This window comes from Oryzias melastigma, linkage group LG17 (assembly GCF_002922805.2).
Source record: "Oryzias melastigma strain HK-1 linkage group LG17, ASM292280v2, whole genome shotgun sequence".
Taxonomy (NCBI): Eukaryota; Metazoa; Chordata; class Actinopteri; order Beloniformes; family Adrianichthyidae; genus Oryzias; species Oryzias melastigma.
The window spans coordinates 17,935,141-17,952,005 of NC_050528.1; the positions used below are offsets into that span (position 1 = coordinate 17,935,141).

The window sequence follows — 16,865 nt, forward strand, 5'->3', positions numbered from 1 at the left end:
TTTACATAATACTTTTCATAGGGGAATATCATCCTAATTTAGTTTCAAGTACTGGAAACTTATTTTTGCAGTTTTATTTTTTATGCAATAGAAACTTTTCACTGTGACGTCAGACAAAATGACGACAGGGCCAAAATAGTGAATCGTTACTTCCAGTTTTTGTATTAAGAACGGCAAAGCTGACAGCTGAATGCTTTTAAACACAATTGTACATAAATGATAGAGCCAATTTCAAAGGAAAAATGTACAATATTTATTCTATAAATGTCCTGCTAAACTGTATTTTAATGTCATGCCTTAGATCATTCACAAATCTAAATGCAAATTTGAATAATCCTCCAATATTGGATATTTGATGTTATTTGCACGTATTTTAAGTGTGATCAGTACAAAAACTTGTGGAAATTCATGTTGGCCACATTTAATACCTGCAGCAAAGACGCACATCTCTGCATGTCTGCACGGTTTATGATCTCTTCCCAGAATAAATATACTGGTTTACTTGTTACTTTAATATTTTAGGGGATAATTGTAAGAACAGGAATGATTTTATTCAGTAAAAATGTTCAGAGCAGCTATCGAGCCACAAAGTTTCAGCTTTCAAAATAAGAGCGGCCAAGTAAAAAATAAATAATCTTTGGGTGAACGTATTTGAAAGCATTAAGTGGAAATAGTCACTTTCATATGTTTGGCAACAGTTTTCATTAATTTGATCATTTTTTACCTTTATTTCCCCACAGATCAGACACGGTTATGAACAAAAGCAAAGAGGAGTGATGTTAGAACCACGGCTGAGCTAACAGTAGAAAACATTACAACAGGAATAAGTTTGACTTTAATGTCAGACACGCTGAATTTGTCTGACTTTTGATCTGTTTACTATAATTATGTGAGCACGGAAATTTAGACAACTTTTAACTGATGAGAAAAGAGCTTCTGCAGCTCCATGTCTCAAAGCCAAAGCTAATGCTAGCGTTAGCATTAGCACAGATTAAAAGAATAAAATCATGATTACCTTCATTATTAAACAAGCAGCATTCAGTGAAGTACTTATAACCTTCGTCTAACTTTAACCGGGACATTTATAAAATAAATATTGTACACATTTCTGTGACAATTGTTGCCTTTAATTATTTACGTAAAATTGTTTTAATCAGTGTTCAGCTGTCAGCTTTGCCGTTCTAGACCATATAAACCAGAAGCCACTCTGTATATGACCGGCGATGTGTGACGTCACGTGAAAAGGGTCAATACTCCACCAAACACTCTCATAGAAGTCTTCAGTCCCATGCTCAGGTCAACTGTCTTCATCTAAAATGGGAAGTACTGACATTAAACCAGCGATGAGAAGAGTCAGAACAGGATGGTTAATCCTGATGGTGTCAGTCATGAAGGTCATCAGAAACAACTATCACATATAAGTATTTTAAATTGTTTTCATAGTTCTTAAAAGTATTTCTTAACCGTCAAAAGCTTTAACATCTTTTACACCCTGTTGGGGACAATTTCAGATCAAACAGCCTCTTCACACAAGGTTTTCAGGAACCATTCTGAGGCATGATGGGAAATAAGTCTTATTATTTTCCTATTGGAAATTAAAAATATTGGCCATAAATCAGCTTTTGGTACCACAAGTAATAGGACACTTCTCACAATGGATCTTTAGAAATTAGTTTTGGTTGCATCTTCATTGCTCTTTTGGTGTAGGAGGAAAAATAATAATAATAAACTATAGGAGAGTAGTTAAACAACATACTCTGATTCAATCAGACAAATATCAGAGACCATCGATGAGAGGGGCTTTATTTCATTTACCTCCCACAATCAGAGGCACTGCAGGCCCTTTCAGAGCAAAAGAAACGGCATCAAAGATCCGGTTGTGCCCCATCGATGTCTGTGGAGATGAGACGTCTGCAGTGTTTCTGTGAGCAGGCTGGGGGGGAAATGACATGCAGCGGGGGTACGAGTGGGCTGGGCTGTTATCTGCAGCTCTGCAGGGACATGCTGGACGCAGACTCACACATACTGAGGCAATTATGGCTTCCACACAGGGACCGTGTTCTGCAGGATTTCTAGTAGGACAAAGTAAAGACACCACATAGAGAAATGACCCGATCTGTTATCCTCCTCAGAGCTGGTCTCAGTCTCCAGGATGGGGTGTTGTGCTTTTGTGGACTTGTGTTTGGAGCTGCAACTAAGTGTTTCAACTTCGCAGAGATGAGCATGGAAACGGGTAATAAGGAAAACTGCCAGCAGCTCAAAATGGGTGAAGTAATCCGGTTATCCCCCCTGGCTCTAAAGATACTGCTCCTTTATTCGGGGGTCTATCTTTTCTTCTTATGTCAAAACTGTCCTCTGTGCACTCAGGTGGATTATAGAGAAGGACTGCAGAAAGACCTGGGAGGTGAAAAGTGAATGAAAGATGACACTGGAGGAGATCCAGTTCTTCTGTTTTTTGATATACTGTAACTTTTCAACCCTTAACACGATCATTCCAGTAGATTTTGAAGGAGAAAAGCGGCTCATCGAGCCGCTTTTCTCCTTCAAAATCTACTGGAATGATCGTGTTTACAGTTGAAAAGTTACCACATGTTAAAGATTTTGTGTTTAAGCGTCACCGACGTCACCTCAGGTCTTAAAGGGTTAAATCAAAGAAGGTTGACATTTTAAACAAGAAACTATTTTTCACAAAAGATAAAGTTTTGACTCATTTTTTGGTGCTGAACTCTCTCAACTTTATTCAACTTTACTACACTCTGACTCCATAGAATATAAAGTAAAGACCACGATTAGTCGAATAATCGTGGAAGAAACAGTATTTTTTTAGTTTGATATTTATTACCCCACAACTGAAAACAATAATAAAGATAGAACCAAGAACAAACGTCGACCATGTCAATAGTAGGTATTTCCACCATTTGCTGCAATGACAGTTGCAGCTCTGCAAGTCACTGGTGGATATGGTCATCTCTGCTTCAGCTGGTCCCAGACGTGCTCTAAGGGGTTCAGGTCAGAGGTCATTGCTGGTCACACCATATGAGACACTCCCACTTCCTAAAGTCCAGCTGTGACGTGATGTGATGGAGAATGATCACACATGGACTGAAAGTTGGGTTTGTGCTGGTGGAGTTGGAGGATGATGATGGTTCTTCGATGTCTCTGAGGTAAGAACTTGCAAAGAATGGGCCGTCTACAACACATGTCAAGGTCAAGGCCCCGGGGGCCGGATCCAAGTTACGGTTATAAAGTTTTAAAAATTACCATTATTCTTGTTTTGTTTTTTTTTGTTGTTTTTTTAGGATATTTTGGGGTTTAGCTAATATTTCAGATACATGCTAGCTATTCTGGGTAATTTAGGCTTTTTTTCAGTTTTTTAGGATATTTTGAAGTGTAGCAATTTTTTCAGCTATATACTAACTGCTAGCTGGCTATACTTAGTCTTTTTTTGTTTGTTTTTTTGGTGTTTTTTTTAGGCCAATTTGGCATTTAGCTAATATTTTAGCTGGCTATCAGCTTTAGCGTTTTTGGCCATCAGCTTCAGCCCTTTTAGCTATTAGCTTCAGTGATTTCATCTATTAGCTTCAGTGATTTCAGCTATTAGCTTCAGTGATTTCAGCTATTAGCTTCAATAATTTCAGCTAACAATTTCAGTATCTTCAGCTCTCAGCCCTACCTACCATAATCAGCGTCCAAATTCAGCTTACGACATTCACACTAGTATTATCACAGGTAATGCTACATATCAAGTTTACAAATATGATAAAAGTTACAGTTTTAAAGTTTAAAATTTTTTGTTTTAGAGCGTTTAATAAATGTTGATCCTGTTCGGCGCTGGACCTAAGGTGTGTTTTGGATTTTGGCCCCCTGTGCGATTGAGTTTGACACCCCTGTCCTAAAGCATCCTGAAGAACTGCAGTCTCTGCTGAGCCACTTTTAGCAGGTCAGTGGTGTTCGTGCTCCAGAATTGTTTCTTCTTTATGTGGACTGCCAGGAAGCAGAAGTCTACCACCCTCTCCTCTCCAAGACCCTCCCAAAATTATATATTTTGAAGATTGTGTACAAAAAGTGCAAATACAGCCGAAATTTAATTTTTTGTTCATTCAGCTCTAAGCAGATCCCCAGAAATCCAAAAAACATTTGAGGAGTGAAAAATAAGTTTGTGACACTTCTGAGCAGTCCATTAGGACACACTTCAGAGGGAAAATCCCCAGATTCTTGGTTCTCTGAGGAGGATTTCACTAAATCTTCTGCTTATTCTTGTGATACTTAGGAAAAGCAAAGCTGTTTTTAACAGGCTTGACTCACTGATGGGAAACTGGTGACAGATAGCTTCAGTCTGAGGCTGAGAGGGGCTTCCTCTCATCCCACCAGCCAGATCACTGTCCTGAGGTCTCAAACCAAATGAATACACTTAAAACATGTGTGGATAAACTTGAGGGGCCGTATCACCGTGCCCCCCTCCCAACCAGAATGCAACCGAGTCAGCAGCCAGTAACACATTTGCAACCAGGCATTTGTCAGGGACTCAGAGCCGCAGCAGCAGCAGATTAAGACGCTCCTGCAGGAAATGAAGGGCTGTTTGAAAAGTGAAAAGTGCCGTCGAAGCAGGCAGCTGCTTACTTTAAATGATGAGAGGCTGGGATGGACAGAGCTCTGACTGACCCCAACCACTTCATCCATCTAGCATGTGTGTCAAAGTCAAGGCCCGGGGGCTGGGGGCCGGGTCCGGCCCTCTGGGTAATTCTATCCGGCCCTCCAGATCATTTTATTTTATTATTACAGCAATGGCCCAAAGTCATCTTGCGCTTATTTCCAACTTGTATAATTTGGACAAAATATATTTTTAAGGAGAGTTAAATATTGAAAGTTATTTAAGGTTTAAGTTGATTTACTCTGGAATAATATTTCTGCCTTTTAATTATTCATAATGTTTTTTAAAAATTGGCATTCTGCTATTTTTTTGGATTATTTTGGCATTTACAAAAAATTTTAAGCTATTTTGAAGTTAGCTAATATTTCAGCTAACTGCTAGCTGTTTTGAATAATTTAGGCTTTTTTTGTTTTTGTTTTTTAAGACATTGTGAAGTTTAGCCTTTTTTCAGCTACATGCTAGGTGTTTTGACTAACCTAAGTTGTTTTCAGTTTTTTTTGGCTAATTTGGCATTTAGCTAATATTTTAGCTGGGTATCAACTTCGCCCTTTTCAGCTATTAGCGTCAGTGTTTTTATCTATCAATTTCAGCATCTTCAGCTATCAGCACTAGCATCTTCAGTGGTCAAATTCATCTTACAGCATTCACACTAGCATTATTGGAGGTAATGCTATATATCTAGTTCATAATTATGTTAAAAGTAACAGTTTTAAAAATGTAGTTATAGTGTGTTTCATACATGTTTATCCTGTTCGACCCGCGACCTAAAGTGTGTTTTGGATTTTGACCCCTGTGTGATTGAGTCTGACACCCCTGATCTTTAGAGTCTGAGTGTCCAGAGTTCTGTAACTGTTCAAGAAACATTCTCAATGCAGATTAAAAGGAAAAAGCCAGAACATCAAGGAACAACTGTTTTTTATCTTTATTTTGCTCGGTTTATTTGATGAGAAGTAAAGTAAACTAGATAAATTTTGTCGGCTCAATATCTTTTCCACATGGTTTTCTTTCACTGGTTCGTAGTTCACCAGCCACATGAATTATTTTTACTTTTTTGTGTTTCATGTTGTCCTTTTTGTCAGTCACGTTTCAGGTTTGTCATTATCCACAGCTCTTTATTTCAGATTCAACCTTCAGTGGATCTAAATGTCTGGTTTCAGCTCATCTTTGTCACCGTAGCTGTTTCTCCAGGGTTTTTCTCAGGTTCTGATTGATTTGTTAACCATGTAACCCTCGTACTATCCTAGGCACTTTTACATTAATCATCTTGACCCCACAAGACAGCACGCTGAATGTTTTTTTCCAAGGATTTCTTATCTTTACCGGTGCCCTTGGCAGACATGAAATCCTGTCCACCTTTGTCATGGGAGGAATCACATATTAATTTAAGGGTGGGGTCATCTGGACCCCGTACGAGAGCACAAGGGTTCTGTCACTAAACTGAGTCTCCTGCATTAACGGGTCCTACACCACCACACAGTTTTGATCCTTCAGCAAATTAGAAATTATTGACAACCTTTTTAAATCTCAAGCAGCATGGACGCACAAAGATGCACTTTAAAATTTAGAGTCAGACATATCACAACAAAAGGCTGCTCTGCAGCTGATAGAGAACAGAGACACTAAGCAGCTTATGGAAATAATGGAAGCGGTGGCTCCTGTGAGGACGGTGAGAGAGGAAGCTGCTGTTCACACTGAACCTCCTGAAGTCTGAGAGGGTCAGAGGTTCAGCCATAGCTGAGAGGAGTCAGGAGGTCAGTGTTCTCTCTGCTTTTGAATTAGACATTTTCAGTTTAAAATCATAGCTTGAAATGAGGAATTCTAAAAGTAACCAAATTAATTCATTTAATCAATGAATTCATTCATTTTCACTACTGCACTTGTGCTTATTTTCAATTTTTAGTGTGAAGGTAACCACAAATTATGCAAACAGGGTGAAACCTTGAGAATAGAATAAAACAGAATCGTCTACATAGAGGACATTAAATATAAAATGAAATTTTAAAGATAAAATTAAGGTGTGTACAAATATTCAGAACAACTGAGTTTGACAGAATGTGATATATTTTTTATTTACTCTTTTTTAATGAAGTGAATAGATAAAAATTAAATGTATAAAACAAGGGCTCGTCCGGGATTTGAACCCGGGACCTCTCGCACCCAAAGCGAGAATCATACCCCTAGACCAACGAGCCGCGATACGGAAAGAGCTGTTATTGTTATATTTAAAGATCTCTACTGAATATACACGCAACATTTGATGATAGAAGGGGATTCATTTTGTATAAACATATTCTATAGTCAGTTCTTGAGTCTGAATGACTTAATTATGTCTCCATTTAACATGTTGTACGTTGTCTAGCATTTACTCAGTGCAGTTTAATTAAACTGAGTTGACACTGAGTTATGTTGTTACATTTGTTTTTCAACTTTTTTTTTAAACAACGTATCATTCGTATACATTAAAAACATTCATAACGCCGATAGCTAAACCCTTGGCTCGTTCGGCTGGATGAGGCGCTGAAGTGAGCAGCTGCCGCGGAATGTGAGGAATCCGAGCGTCCGTCCGCCAGCCCCGCCGCCCGCCCTCCCTCCGTCGCTCCCTGCCGTTGGCTGCTCGTCTCTCCTCTGCCCGCACATCCAGCGAACGGACGGCGGCCGCCTGTCTCCGCAGCTCCTCGCCTCCCTCCCCGTGGAAGACGGTAGTTTTTAGTAATTCATCAGTAATTTACCACCGTCTAGGTGTTACGATAATCCCGGTTACCTACTGGAGCGGAGATGCTAGTTAGCATTAGCCATTTGATTTAACATCCTGTTCAAGAGGCTACCCAGCTAGTTATGGTAGTTTAAGCTAGCTGAGCTAGTTTAGTTCAGCAAAACATTTCTGTTGTTCTGTATTTTGTTATCTGTTTCTGTGTTTTAGCTTCATACCAATTCAAATCTTCGACCGTGACGGTTAAAGCTAGCTAGTAATGCACATTTAGGAGGAATCTGCCCAAATGACCCCAAACAGGCCGACTTGGAGCCGCCTGTCAACTAGTTTGTGTTCAACTTCGACCAAACTTGAAGAGTGATTGATGCTCGGTCATTTTCGTTCTTGCTGTGGGTGTGTTCAGTCATGAATAAAGTACAGCGACTTCACTAACTAGTCATTAAACGATCCAAGTGATAGTTAGGTGAGGTTTAACAGTGTGTGTCTGTTTGAAGGAAGAAGGCAGTTTTTGTGGTGAGACTTCCTGTCACAGAGAGGCCTGCACAGGAGGAAACCATCGAGCCTCATCCACGGTGCATTTACGTGTTTCTGATCTTGTTTCAGGTTGATCAAGGAAAAGAAAATGTCTCAAGCTGAGAAGATGAAGGTGAGTCTCTGAGAAACCAAACCTTTTACTCTCTTAGTTTAAACCAGGGGTCTGCAACCTTTAACAGTAAAGGAGCCATTTGGGCTCGTTTTCTACTCATCAAAACCTAGAAGGAGTCACAGAGTCTTAAGCTTTTAAGAGATTTAGATTTGCTTTCATGGCCTTTTTAAATAAATAAATACATATGAGTTATGTGTTAAACTAACCTTAGGAAGGTTTTTTTTAGCTAGAGAAAGTGGTGCTTGATCAGACACAGTTCCTGTCTGGTAGGATCATGTGGTCTGATTTTAGTGAAACACTTGCTGAGGCTTCTGGTAACTAAACACAACCATAACCTTTTAACACTAGTTTTTATTTGATTTGATTTACTGTAATCTTTTCAATTTTCAGCATGATCAATGTAATTCCAGCAGATTTTGAAGGAGAACAGTTATACAAGTTAGAAATAAGTGTAAGATAACATCGGGCCATTAATAACAATAAAATAAAATGATCTGGGAGGCCAGATCCGGCCCCCGGGCCTTGACTTTGACACATGTTCCAAGTAAATCAGTCTTCATCACTGTTTCCCCCTTCAAGGCTCTGAGATTTTCTGCTTCTCTTCTGTTTTTTAGCAGGGCCAGTTTACCAACCCAGAGACTCCAGGTTATGTTGGATTTGCCAATCTGCCAAACCAGGTTCACCGCAAGTCGGTCAAGAAAGGGTTTGAGTTCACCCTCATGGTTGTGGGTGAGTTTAAACTTCTTTGGTTTCTGAGCTCCTGGCGGGAATCGTCAGCTGATGCAGGCTGCGCGGCGGGAGGGGGGGCAGTCAGTCGACTGTGTGAATTTCAGATCTCGTTTGAAAATGGAAAGGCAGAGAAGCTTCTGCTCTAAAATTAACTGGGGAAGAATGTAAGCAGTGTGGCTGCGGGGCCCATTCACAGGCGAGCAGCGAGCTCCATCCTGACTGTTTGTCTGATCTCTGACCCGGATGTTTCGTCAGCTTCTTCCTGTTTCCTGATGCTTATTCACACAGGCTTTGACCGAATTCCTTCTCTACTCACTAAATCGTGTTTTCTCCCTTTTTAGAGCTGTCTGCATCTACAATTACAAAATTGAGTGCCCTGGGAATTTCTCAGAATTCACAATGAAATCCAGTGTGCATCGATTAGGACTGGGTATCAGTTAGAATTTCCAGAAACTATTCCATTTGATTCACAAGAGCCTGAATCTTTTTTTTTTATTCTTTCAATTCTTCAATTCAATTCAATTTTGAGTTTACACATTATACACGTTAATAATGTTTTGAATATATTTATATTTATCTGATCCAGTTCACATACTGTAAATGTATCAGTGAAATAATGAGATTGTTAATAGCATAGTGTTACATAGATTCTCTAAAGGAGAAGTTCCAACAAAAACTTTCAGATTATTATCTTTGTAAACATTGTTCTGCTTCTCCTGAAGGATGTTTCAGTTTGGCCACTAGGTGGCGATCGCACTATTTTTAAATCCAATTTTTAAAACTTTAAAACTGTAACTTTTTAACACAATTATGAGTAATAAAAAAGGCAGGAATTTTATTCCAGAATAAATCAACTTAAACCTTAAATAACTTTCAATATTTTACTCTCCATAAATATATATTTTGTCAAGATGATACAACTTAGAAATGAGTGCAAGTTAAACATTCGGCCATTAAAAACAATAAAATAAAATGATCTGGAGGGCCGGATAGAATTAGCCGGAGGGCCGGATCCGGCCCCTGGGCCTTGACTTTGACACGTAGTTTAGGTCGACAGAGCGTTAGCATTAGTCGTCCTATGGGAAATTCCATTAGACTTTAGCTTTATGTGCTAAATCGATTTTTTGAAAAAATGTGTATTTAAATGTGTTTTTAAATAAACCATTAGTGTTTACTTCATCAGAACACAGTGGATTCATAAATAGTTGACGTAAAATGTTTCTATTGATTAGGTTTTCCCCTTGTGAAATCTGTGATGACATATTCACCATTTTTAAAAAGTTGTGACCATGGTGTCTGAATTGCTTTTAAAATCTAGACCTCAAACTCCTCGTAAAATTAGACTCAGCTCGGCCGTGAAAACCGGAAATGAAACTGTAAACTGAGGGCTGAAAGTGAAGATTCAGAAAAAAACAACAAAAAAAGATGAAAATTCAAAACAGCAGCTGTTACTAATGGCTAATGGATGCATTATTTTTAAATTGGTAATTTTTTAAATAGTTTTCTGGGTGTTTTAAAAAAAATGCAATTTTTTCTGTTTTTTTATTCCAAATTTTCAAGATTTATTTCAAAGGATCATTTTTTTTATTTACAATGTCTTGTTTTCAAAATTTTTAACTTTTTTTCCGTTACAATGTCTATTTTTCAAGTTTTCCATCTGTGTTTTTGCTCACTCTAAGCTGATCCTGATTTGACCCTGTTATAAAGCCTTATGTTGGGCTGATTTCCATCATGTCAGATTCTCTGTTTGAACTTACTAAATCTTGGATTGTAGCATTTTTGAAGAACCACATCCCCGCTGTCTATTTAAGACAGAGCGGTGAAGCTTCCTGTGAAACTCAAAGGGGCGGGGGGTGTCATAGCAGCTGCAGCTTCTCCATCTGTCAGGGACAGCTTTAGGGCCGCCGGACGCTGGTTCTGGTCCTCTCTGTCAGCAGTGCTGCATGCAGTGGAGCGGTGTTGTTGTTCACTTCTCAGCGTATCCTGTCAGGGGTTGTCACTGGTGCAAGTACCAGCACAACCCTCACCGAGCCGCTTTTCTCCTTTAGAATCTGCTGGAATTACGTTGATCCTGTTAACAGTTGAAAAGTTACAGTAAATCAAAGACCATAAACACTGGAGCTCCGCTGTAAACATAACGAACATAGCATAAGGGTTACAGGGTTAAAGTTAAAACATTTCCTCTGTTTCCTTTTCAGTGACTGATTAGTTCTGTTGTTTGCAGGTGAATCTGGACTCGGGAAATCCACCCTGATCAACAGCCTCTTCCTCACAGACCTTTACCCCGAGAGAGTCATCCCTGGAGCTGCAGGTACACACACACTCGACTCAGACGAGTCCTTCATTCAAACTGACCAAAGAAACAGGAGGAGTTTGTTGGAGAAGGTCATGAACTTCTGGATCTGTCTCCAACAGAGAAGATAGAAAGGACGGTGCAAATCGAGGCGTCGACGGTGGAGATCGAGGAGAGAGGAGTGAAGCTCCGTTTGACGGTGGTGGACACACCAGGATATGGAGATGCCATCAACAGCCAGGACTGGTATGTTCCGAAAGGATTGTGCCGAAGCATGCGGACTTCTTTGGTGCCGTTGATGGACTTGTGATTGCCTGCTTCAGTTTCAGCACCATCATCAGTTACATCGATGACCAGTTCGAGCGTTATCTCCACGATGAAAGCGGCCTGAATCGCAGACACATCGTTGACAACAGAGTTCACTGCTGCTTCTACTTCATTTCCCCTCTCGGCCACGGGTCTGTCCTCACTCACGCTGTTCCATCATGTCAGGAGGCGAGGAACTTCCTAATGTTTTGTCTCCTGTCCGAACAGCCTGAAACCTCTAGACGTCCAGTTCATGAAGGCCATTCATAACAAGGTGAACGTGGTTCCGGTCATTGCTAAGGCCGACACCCTCACCCTCAGAGAGCGGGAGAGGCTGAAGCGCCGGGTGAGGAGCACGGAGTAGATCCACACTGATCCACAGAATGGCTTTGAGGTTTGACGTTTCTCATCTTTTCTTTGTTCAGATTCTGGATGAGATTGATGAGCACGGGATCAAGATCTATCACCTTCCTGATGCTGAGTCAGATGAAGATGAAGACTTCAAAGAGCAGACCAGGATCCTCAAGGTGGACCATCTCCACTTTATGAAGCATTCCTTCCTTTAGGATGTAACGATTCTTTGTGAATCTATAAAAAAGCAAAACTTGTCAAAGAAACTTGAAAAAAATGTTAATTGTTACAAAAATCAAAACTCGATTTGTCTTGGCCTGTACCTGAATTTAGAAATGCAGGGCAGATACCATTTCTTCCTGTAGCCTCGCTGTGAGTGTGTACGGGGCGCCCGTGAGTGTGTGCACACCACCCCGTCCGCTAAAAACATACACTCACAGGAACACGTGGTCACAAGCGCACACAGTCACAGGCGCGCCCATACACTCACAGGTCCACACATTCAAAGGCACGCTCACAGGTGCTACTGTACACTCACAGGTGCGCATGCACACACTGTGAGCCGTGCTCTTTTTTATTTACTCCGTTTAGCTCTCTGTCTTTTTTCTCTGCAAGCTGCATGTGAACGGTATTGAATTCAGTTTGATGTAAAGAAAACACACTTGGCCTTAAAATACCTTTAATTCACTGTGTTAAGAAAAAAAAATGGAAACATATTAATAATTGTGGCTTGGCTGAATCGCTAAATCCCTATTCCTTCCTAAACTGCTTCTGCAGCCTTCCATTTATGGTGGTGAAGTGTGGAATTGAAACGACGCTAACGATCATTTGTCCGTTCCAGGCTAGCATCCCCTTCGCAGTGGTTGGTTCCAACCAGCAGATTGAGGCCAAAGGCAAGAAGGTGAGGGGCCGCCTGTACCCGTGGGGGGTGGTGGAGGTGGAGAACCCCGAGCACAACGACTTCCTCAAGCTTCGAACCATGCTGATGTGAGTGTGGGCACATCGATCCTTCCGAGCCTGAAGCCTCTGACATGTTTGGTGGTGTATTAACGTACCTGCTTCTCCTCGCCGGCACAGAACCCACATGCAGGACCTGCAGGAGGTGACCCAGGACCTGCACTATGAGAACTTCCGCTCAGACCGCCTCAAGCGGGGTGGCAGGTTGTCCTCCCATGGTTATGTTCTGCCTCTGTCTCCTGCGTACGTACCTGTCTGCCTGTCAGCTTGCTCTTGGCTCCTCCCCCTCACAGAGATCTGTACATTTGGAATATTGAGCTGACGTTTCCCAGACTTCTATTTCATGTTGTTCTGGAATAGGGCTGCCATAAACGACACAGACCCATTCACCCATTCACACACCGGTGATGGCTCCACTGCTGAACACTGGAACCAACCTTACACCAAAGGCAATTTATATATAGCATTACCTGCGATAATGCTAGTGTGAATGCTGTTAGCTGAAATTGGCTGCTGAATATATGTTAGTGACAATAACTGAAGATGCTGAAATTGATAGCTGAAAATGCTGAAGCTTATAGCCAGCTAAAATATTAGTTAATTGCCAGATAAGCCTAAAAACAATAAAATCCTAAATTAGCCAAAATGTCTAGCATGCAGCTGAAATATTAGCTAAACTCCAAAATAACCTAAAAAACCTTAAGAAATGCTAAAATAGTCCAAAAAGCTAGCATAATGCCACTATAACTTTCAACTTTACTGCACTGGACTCCATATAATTTAAAGTAATGACTAATCGACTTTTAAATTAGTTGATTAGTTGACCAATCCTGGCAGCCCTATCCGTTAACAGGACTTAGCCATGTTAAACATCAAAAATCAGTTCCAGTGTTTATGTTCTATATTTACTGTATTTTTTTATAACTTTTCACACTATCAACATAATTCCATCAGATTCTGAAGGAGAAAAGTGGCGCTAAAAGTTACATTACGTTAAAGATTCTGTGTTGGCACTGATGATGCCTCAGGTGTTAAAGGGTTAACATATTGGTCATGGTTTACTCTGATAGTAGAAGCTAAAGGCTCTCCTAGATTTTGTTCTAAAGCCAACCAGGAAAGAGTGGGGGCTTTACCTTCACCCCCTGCCTCGCCATCCGTCCAGTGATGGGTTCAGTGTGCCCATGGCGTTGGAGGTACTTCTTCATGGTAATACCTGTCCATCTAGGGGGAGGCAGCTGCTCCTCTGACCTCACAGCTTCCTCTCAAAGCGGCTTTCATCTTCCTAGTTGTTTGTTGTAGACTTCCGTCATGAGCTGCTTCTTTGCAACTAACCTGCTAACCTGTTTGTCCTCTTTTAGTCCAGCCTATGGTGTTATTTCTGCCAAAACTCTCCCACAAGCACATATTAAATACGTTGGTGGGAGGATTCTGTGACCTCTCCTGCTCGCCTGTGAACGTATTCTTACGCTCCTAAAACTAGTTCCGCCCCCTCGTGGAGCTTCTCCTGCTCCACGGAAGAAGAATTCCATTTTTAGTTTTCAAATGAAAACTAAAAATGGAATAAAAAATCACTTCTTTATTTATTTATCCATTTCTAAACTACTGCAATCATTAGCAACCGTGTGTGGAGTTTGATATATGCCCTTTGGGAGAGTTCTGGTGGAAATTTGACTCCATATTTCACCCTGTTTGCTAATGATGCTTCAAGTGGCACAGCAGTGCAGATGCTCACATTTCCTGATCTTCAACTATTTCTTATAATGCTGAATCCAAACTTCCCTAAGAGTGTTTCCACCTCACCTGTGATGTTGAGGGTGAACATTAGACCCCGATGCTGCAGCGGGAACATGATAATGACTGGATGTGTGTTTCCGGTGCAGAAAGGCACCAGAGCCGGAGGAGATGGACAAGGACATGATCCTCCAGGAGAAGGAGGCTGAGGTGAGTCAGGAATCCTTCTGAGGTGCTTTGATGAACATCAATTTTGAGTATGGATGGAACGATTCTTCGTGAATCGGTTAAAAACTGACTCAAACTCACAACGTGAACCGAATATGAAAAGATTTGTGATAGTTTCAATAATATGTATAATTGTTTGTATTGAATCCTTTCTGTTAATAGGAAAACAGATGATTTGATGGCCTCAAAATACTTTTAATTCATTATGTTGAGAAAAAAAAATCTAATTGTGACTTTAAAACTGAATCTAATTGTAGTTTGAATGGTTACATCCCTAATTTTACTGTTTTCTGTGGTTCAGCTGAGGAGAATGCAGGAGATGATTGCGAAGATGCAGGCTCAGATGCAGAAGACGGGAGATGAATGAGACGCTGGGCGTGGGCCGTCCTCGGTAAGGTCCTCGCCCTCATGACGGAGGCTCTTGAGGAGAGCTGCTTCCTCCATGTTCACATGCAGTGTCTGTTCTCTGGGCAGGTGGCGTGCTGCTGATGGACGCTGCTGACCTTCTCAGCTCATCCCTCTTGTTTGAAGTTATTTTTTTACATAGTTACTTCCTTTCAAACAGTATTATATTTCTGTAGCGGCATATCAGCCCTGTTTTTTTTTTTTTTATTAAACCTTTCCACACCGCATGAGACCCACTTATGAAAATGAATCGTTTACTGGGAAATTCTGAAACCTTTATTGTTGTAAAAAGCATTGGGAGAATCAGTTACCAAACCCATTCCTCACAGATCTGTTTGTAGTTCCTCTGAGTAGCTCCTGATCTGCTCTGTAGCCCGTTTTCCTGGATGAACCAGCAGACGTGGAGATGGCTGCGCTCCGGTTCCTCCTCCTTCCTTGCATTCATTAGTGCCATTTCCAGACCAGTGTTCAGATGTGAAACTGCCTTCCTAAAACCCCTCGGTTGACGGGGAGACCGGCGAGGACCAATCCCCGTGGGGTTCTGGCACCCCGACTCCTCCTCAGCATGACGCCTGCTGCAGCGCCGTGAGCCTGAAATGATTCCAGCTGCTGTTTTCACCACCAAACGTTTCCCTCACCAGCCCAGACGCCACTTCCTGACAGACGTTTTTATCCAACATTTAAGTATCAAATGTTCTTGGTGCATTTATTACAATACAAATGTTTTATTAAACTTGATCCTGAGTTTTGTCTTTTCTTTCTACATTTTCTCAGAAATGTGAAGTGAAAATGTTTAATAAACCTGTTCAGTAGATGAAGACAGTGGATGCAAAAACATGGTTTTGGCACAGCTGGAACCCCATGCATCACTGGCCGTTTGTATTGAGAAAATTAGGTGTGAATAGACACTTTCTAAAAAAAAAAAAAAAGTAAAGAACTCATTCATGTGTGGAGGGGAGGGGGAGTTTTCCTGCTTCAAGCCTGGTCAACATCTCGCCCCCAAGAGTTACACACAAAACTGTGGTTGGTTGGTTTATCCTGTTCGGCCCACGACCTAAGATGTGTTTTGGCCCATTGTGCGATTGAGTTTGACACTCCTGATCTATGGAGACTGGAGGATCAGAGAACTCAGCTGATCAGCCCAAAAAGGCCAACTCTAAGCTTTGAGACCACATTTAGTGGAAAAGTTCTTTTTTCACTATAACTTAACTTACCAAATGAAAAGAATGACAATCAGATATCACTTTTAAATTGTTCAAGTGAATAACAGAAAATTAGATCATTTTATAGAAGAAACATGTTTGATGTCCACTAGCATCAGTGCTGTCTTCAAACCTGTGGTACATTACTGTGTAGGCCTATCATGCTGAACATGGAGATTAAAAAGGAAATCAGACACGCTTGATCCTCCTGTGACTACAGGAGAAGCTGAAGCTCCACAGATGTGTCTGCAAGAGTAACACTGACCACATTCAAAAACGTATAACATAAAGAAGAAGCTCCAGAGAGACTAAAGGTGAATCTCAGTGTCAGATCCAACCATCCGTCGCTGTTTGAGACGACCAACATCACCACAGCTGAAGGTCATAGAAACCAGATGGAGCAAACCCAACTGGAGCTCAAAGGGAACATCAGCTTTATGTTCTCAGAAGCAGAAATGGAGAAAACCAGAAAGAACTCAGCTGTGAAACATGGAGGTTTGACTAAGGTCTGGGACTGCACAGAATCTCAGACAACTTCACTAAATCTCAGTCCCTCATCATGGCTCTTCCAGCAGGACACAGATTAAAACAGAGCAAAACACAGAATACCTTCCAAGAGTCCTGAAAAATCCTGCTAAACATTTGTGGGCGGAGCT

The 16,865-nt window shown here is 41.0% G+C and overlaps 1 protein-coding gene and 1 non-coding gene across 4 annotated transcripts; one reads left to right on the plus strand and one right to left on the minus strand.

The window, feature by feature from the left end:
* Window positions 1–6,771: 6,771 nt before the first annotated feature.
* trnap-ugg lies at window positions 6,772–6,843 on the minus strand. Its single transcript has one exon. It is a non-coding gene; the product is annotated as a tRNA-Pro (tRNA).
* A 311-nt stretch (window positions 6,844–7,154) lies between these two features.
* sept2 (septin 2) lies at window positions 7,155–15,751 on the plus strand. 3 transcript variants are annotated; one of them, XM_024263600.2, is made up of 13 exons: window positions 7,155–7,350; window positions 7,965–8,007; window positions 8,622–8,736; window positions 10,961–11,047; window positions 11,152–11,275; window positions 11,353–11,487; window positions 11,564–11,681; window positions 11,761–11,862; window positions 12,528–12,673; window positions 12,764–12,886; window positions 14,524–14,584; window positions 14,904–14,993; window positions 15,059–15,751. In XM_024263600.2, the coding sequence occupies exons 2-12, from the start codon at window positions 7,984–7,986 to the stop codon at window positions 14,967–14,969; spliced, it is 1,101 nt and encodes a 366-aa protein (XP_024119368.1). In that variant the 5' UTR covers window positions 7,155–7,350; window positions 7,965–7,983; the 3' UTR covers window positions 14,970–14,993; window positions 15,059–15,751. The 3 variants fall into 3 exon arrangements, with proteins under 3 accessions (XP_024119368.1, XP_024119367.1, XP_024119369.1); XM_024263599.2 differs by having other exon boundaries at window positions 7,156–7,350; window positions 15,077–15,751; XM_024263601.2 differs by having other exon boundaries at window positions 7,159–7,350; window positions 12,764–12,847; window positions 15,077–15,751.
* The last annotated feature ends 1,114 nt before the right edge of the window (window positions 15,752–16,865 follow it).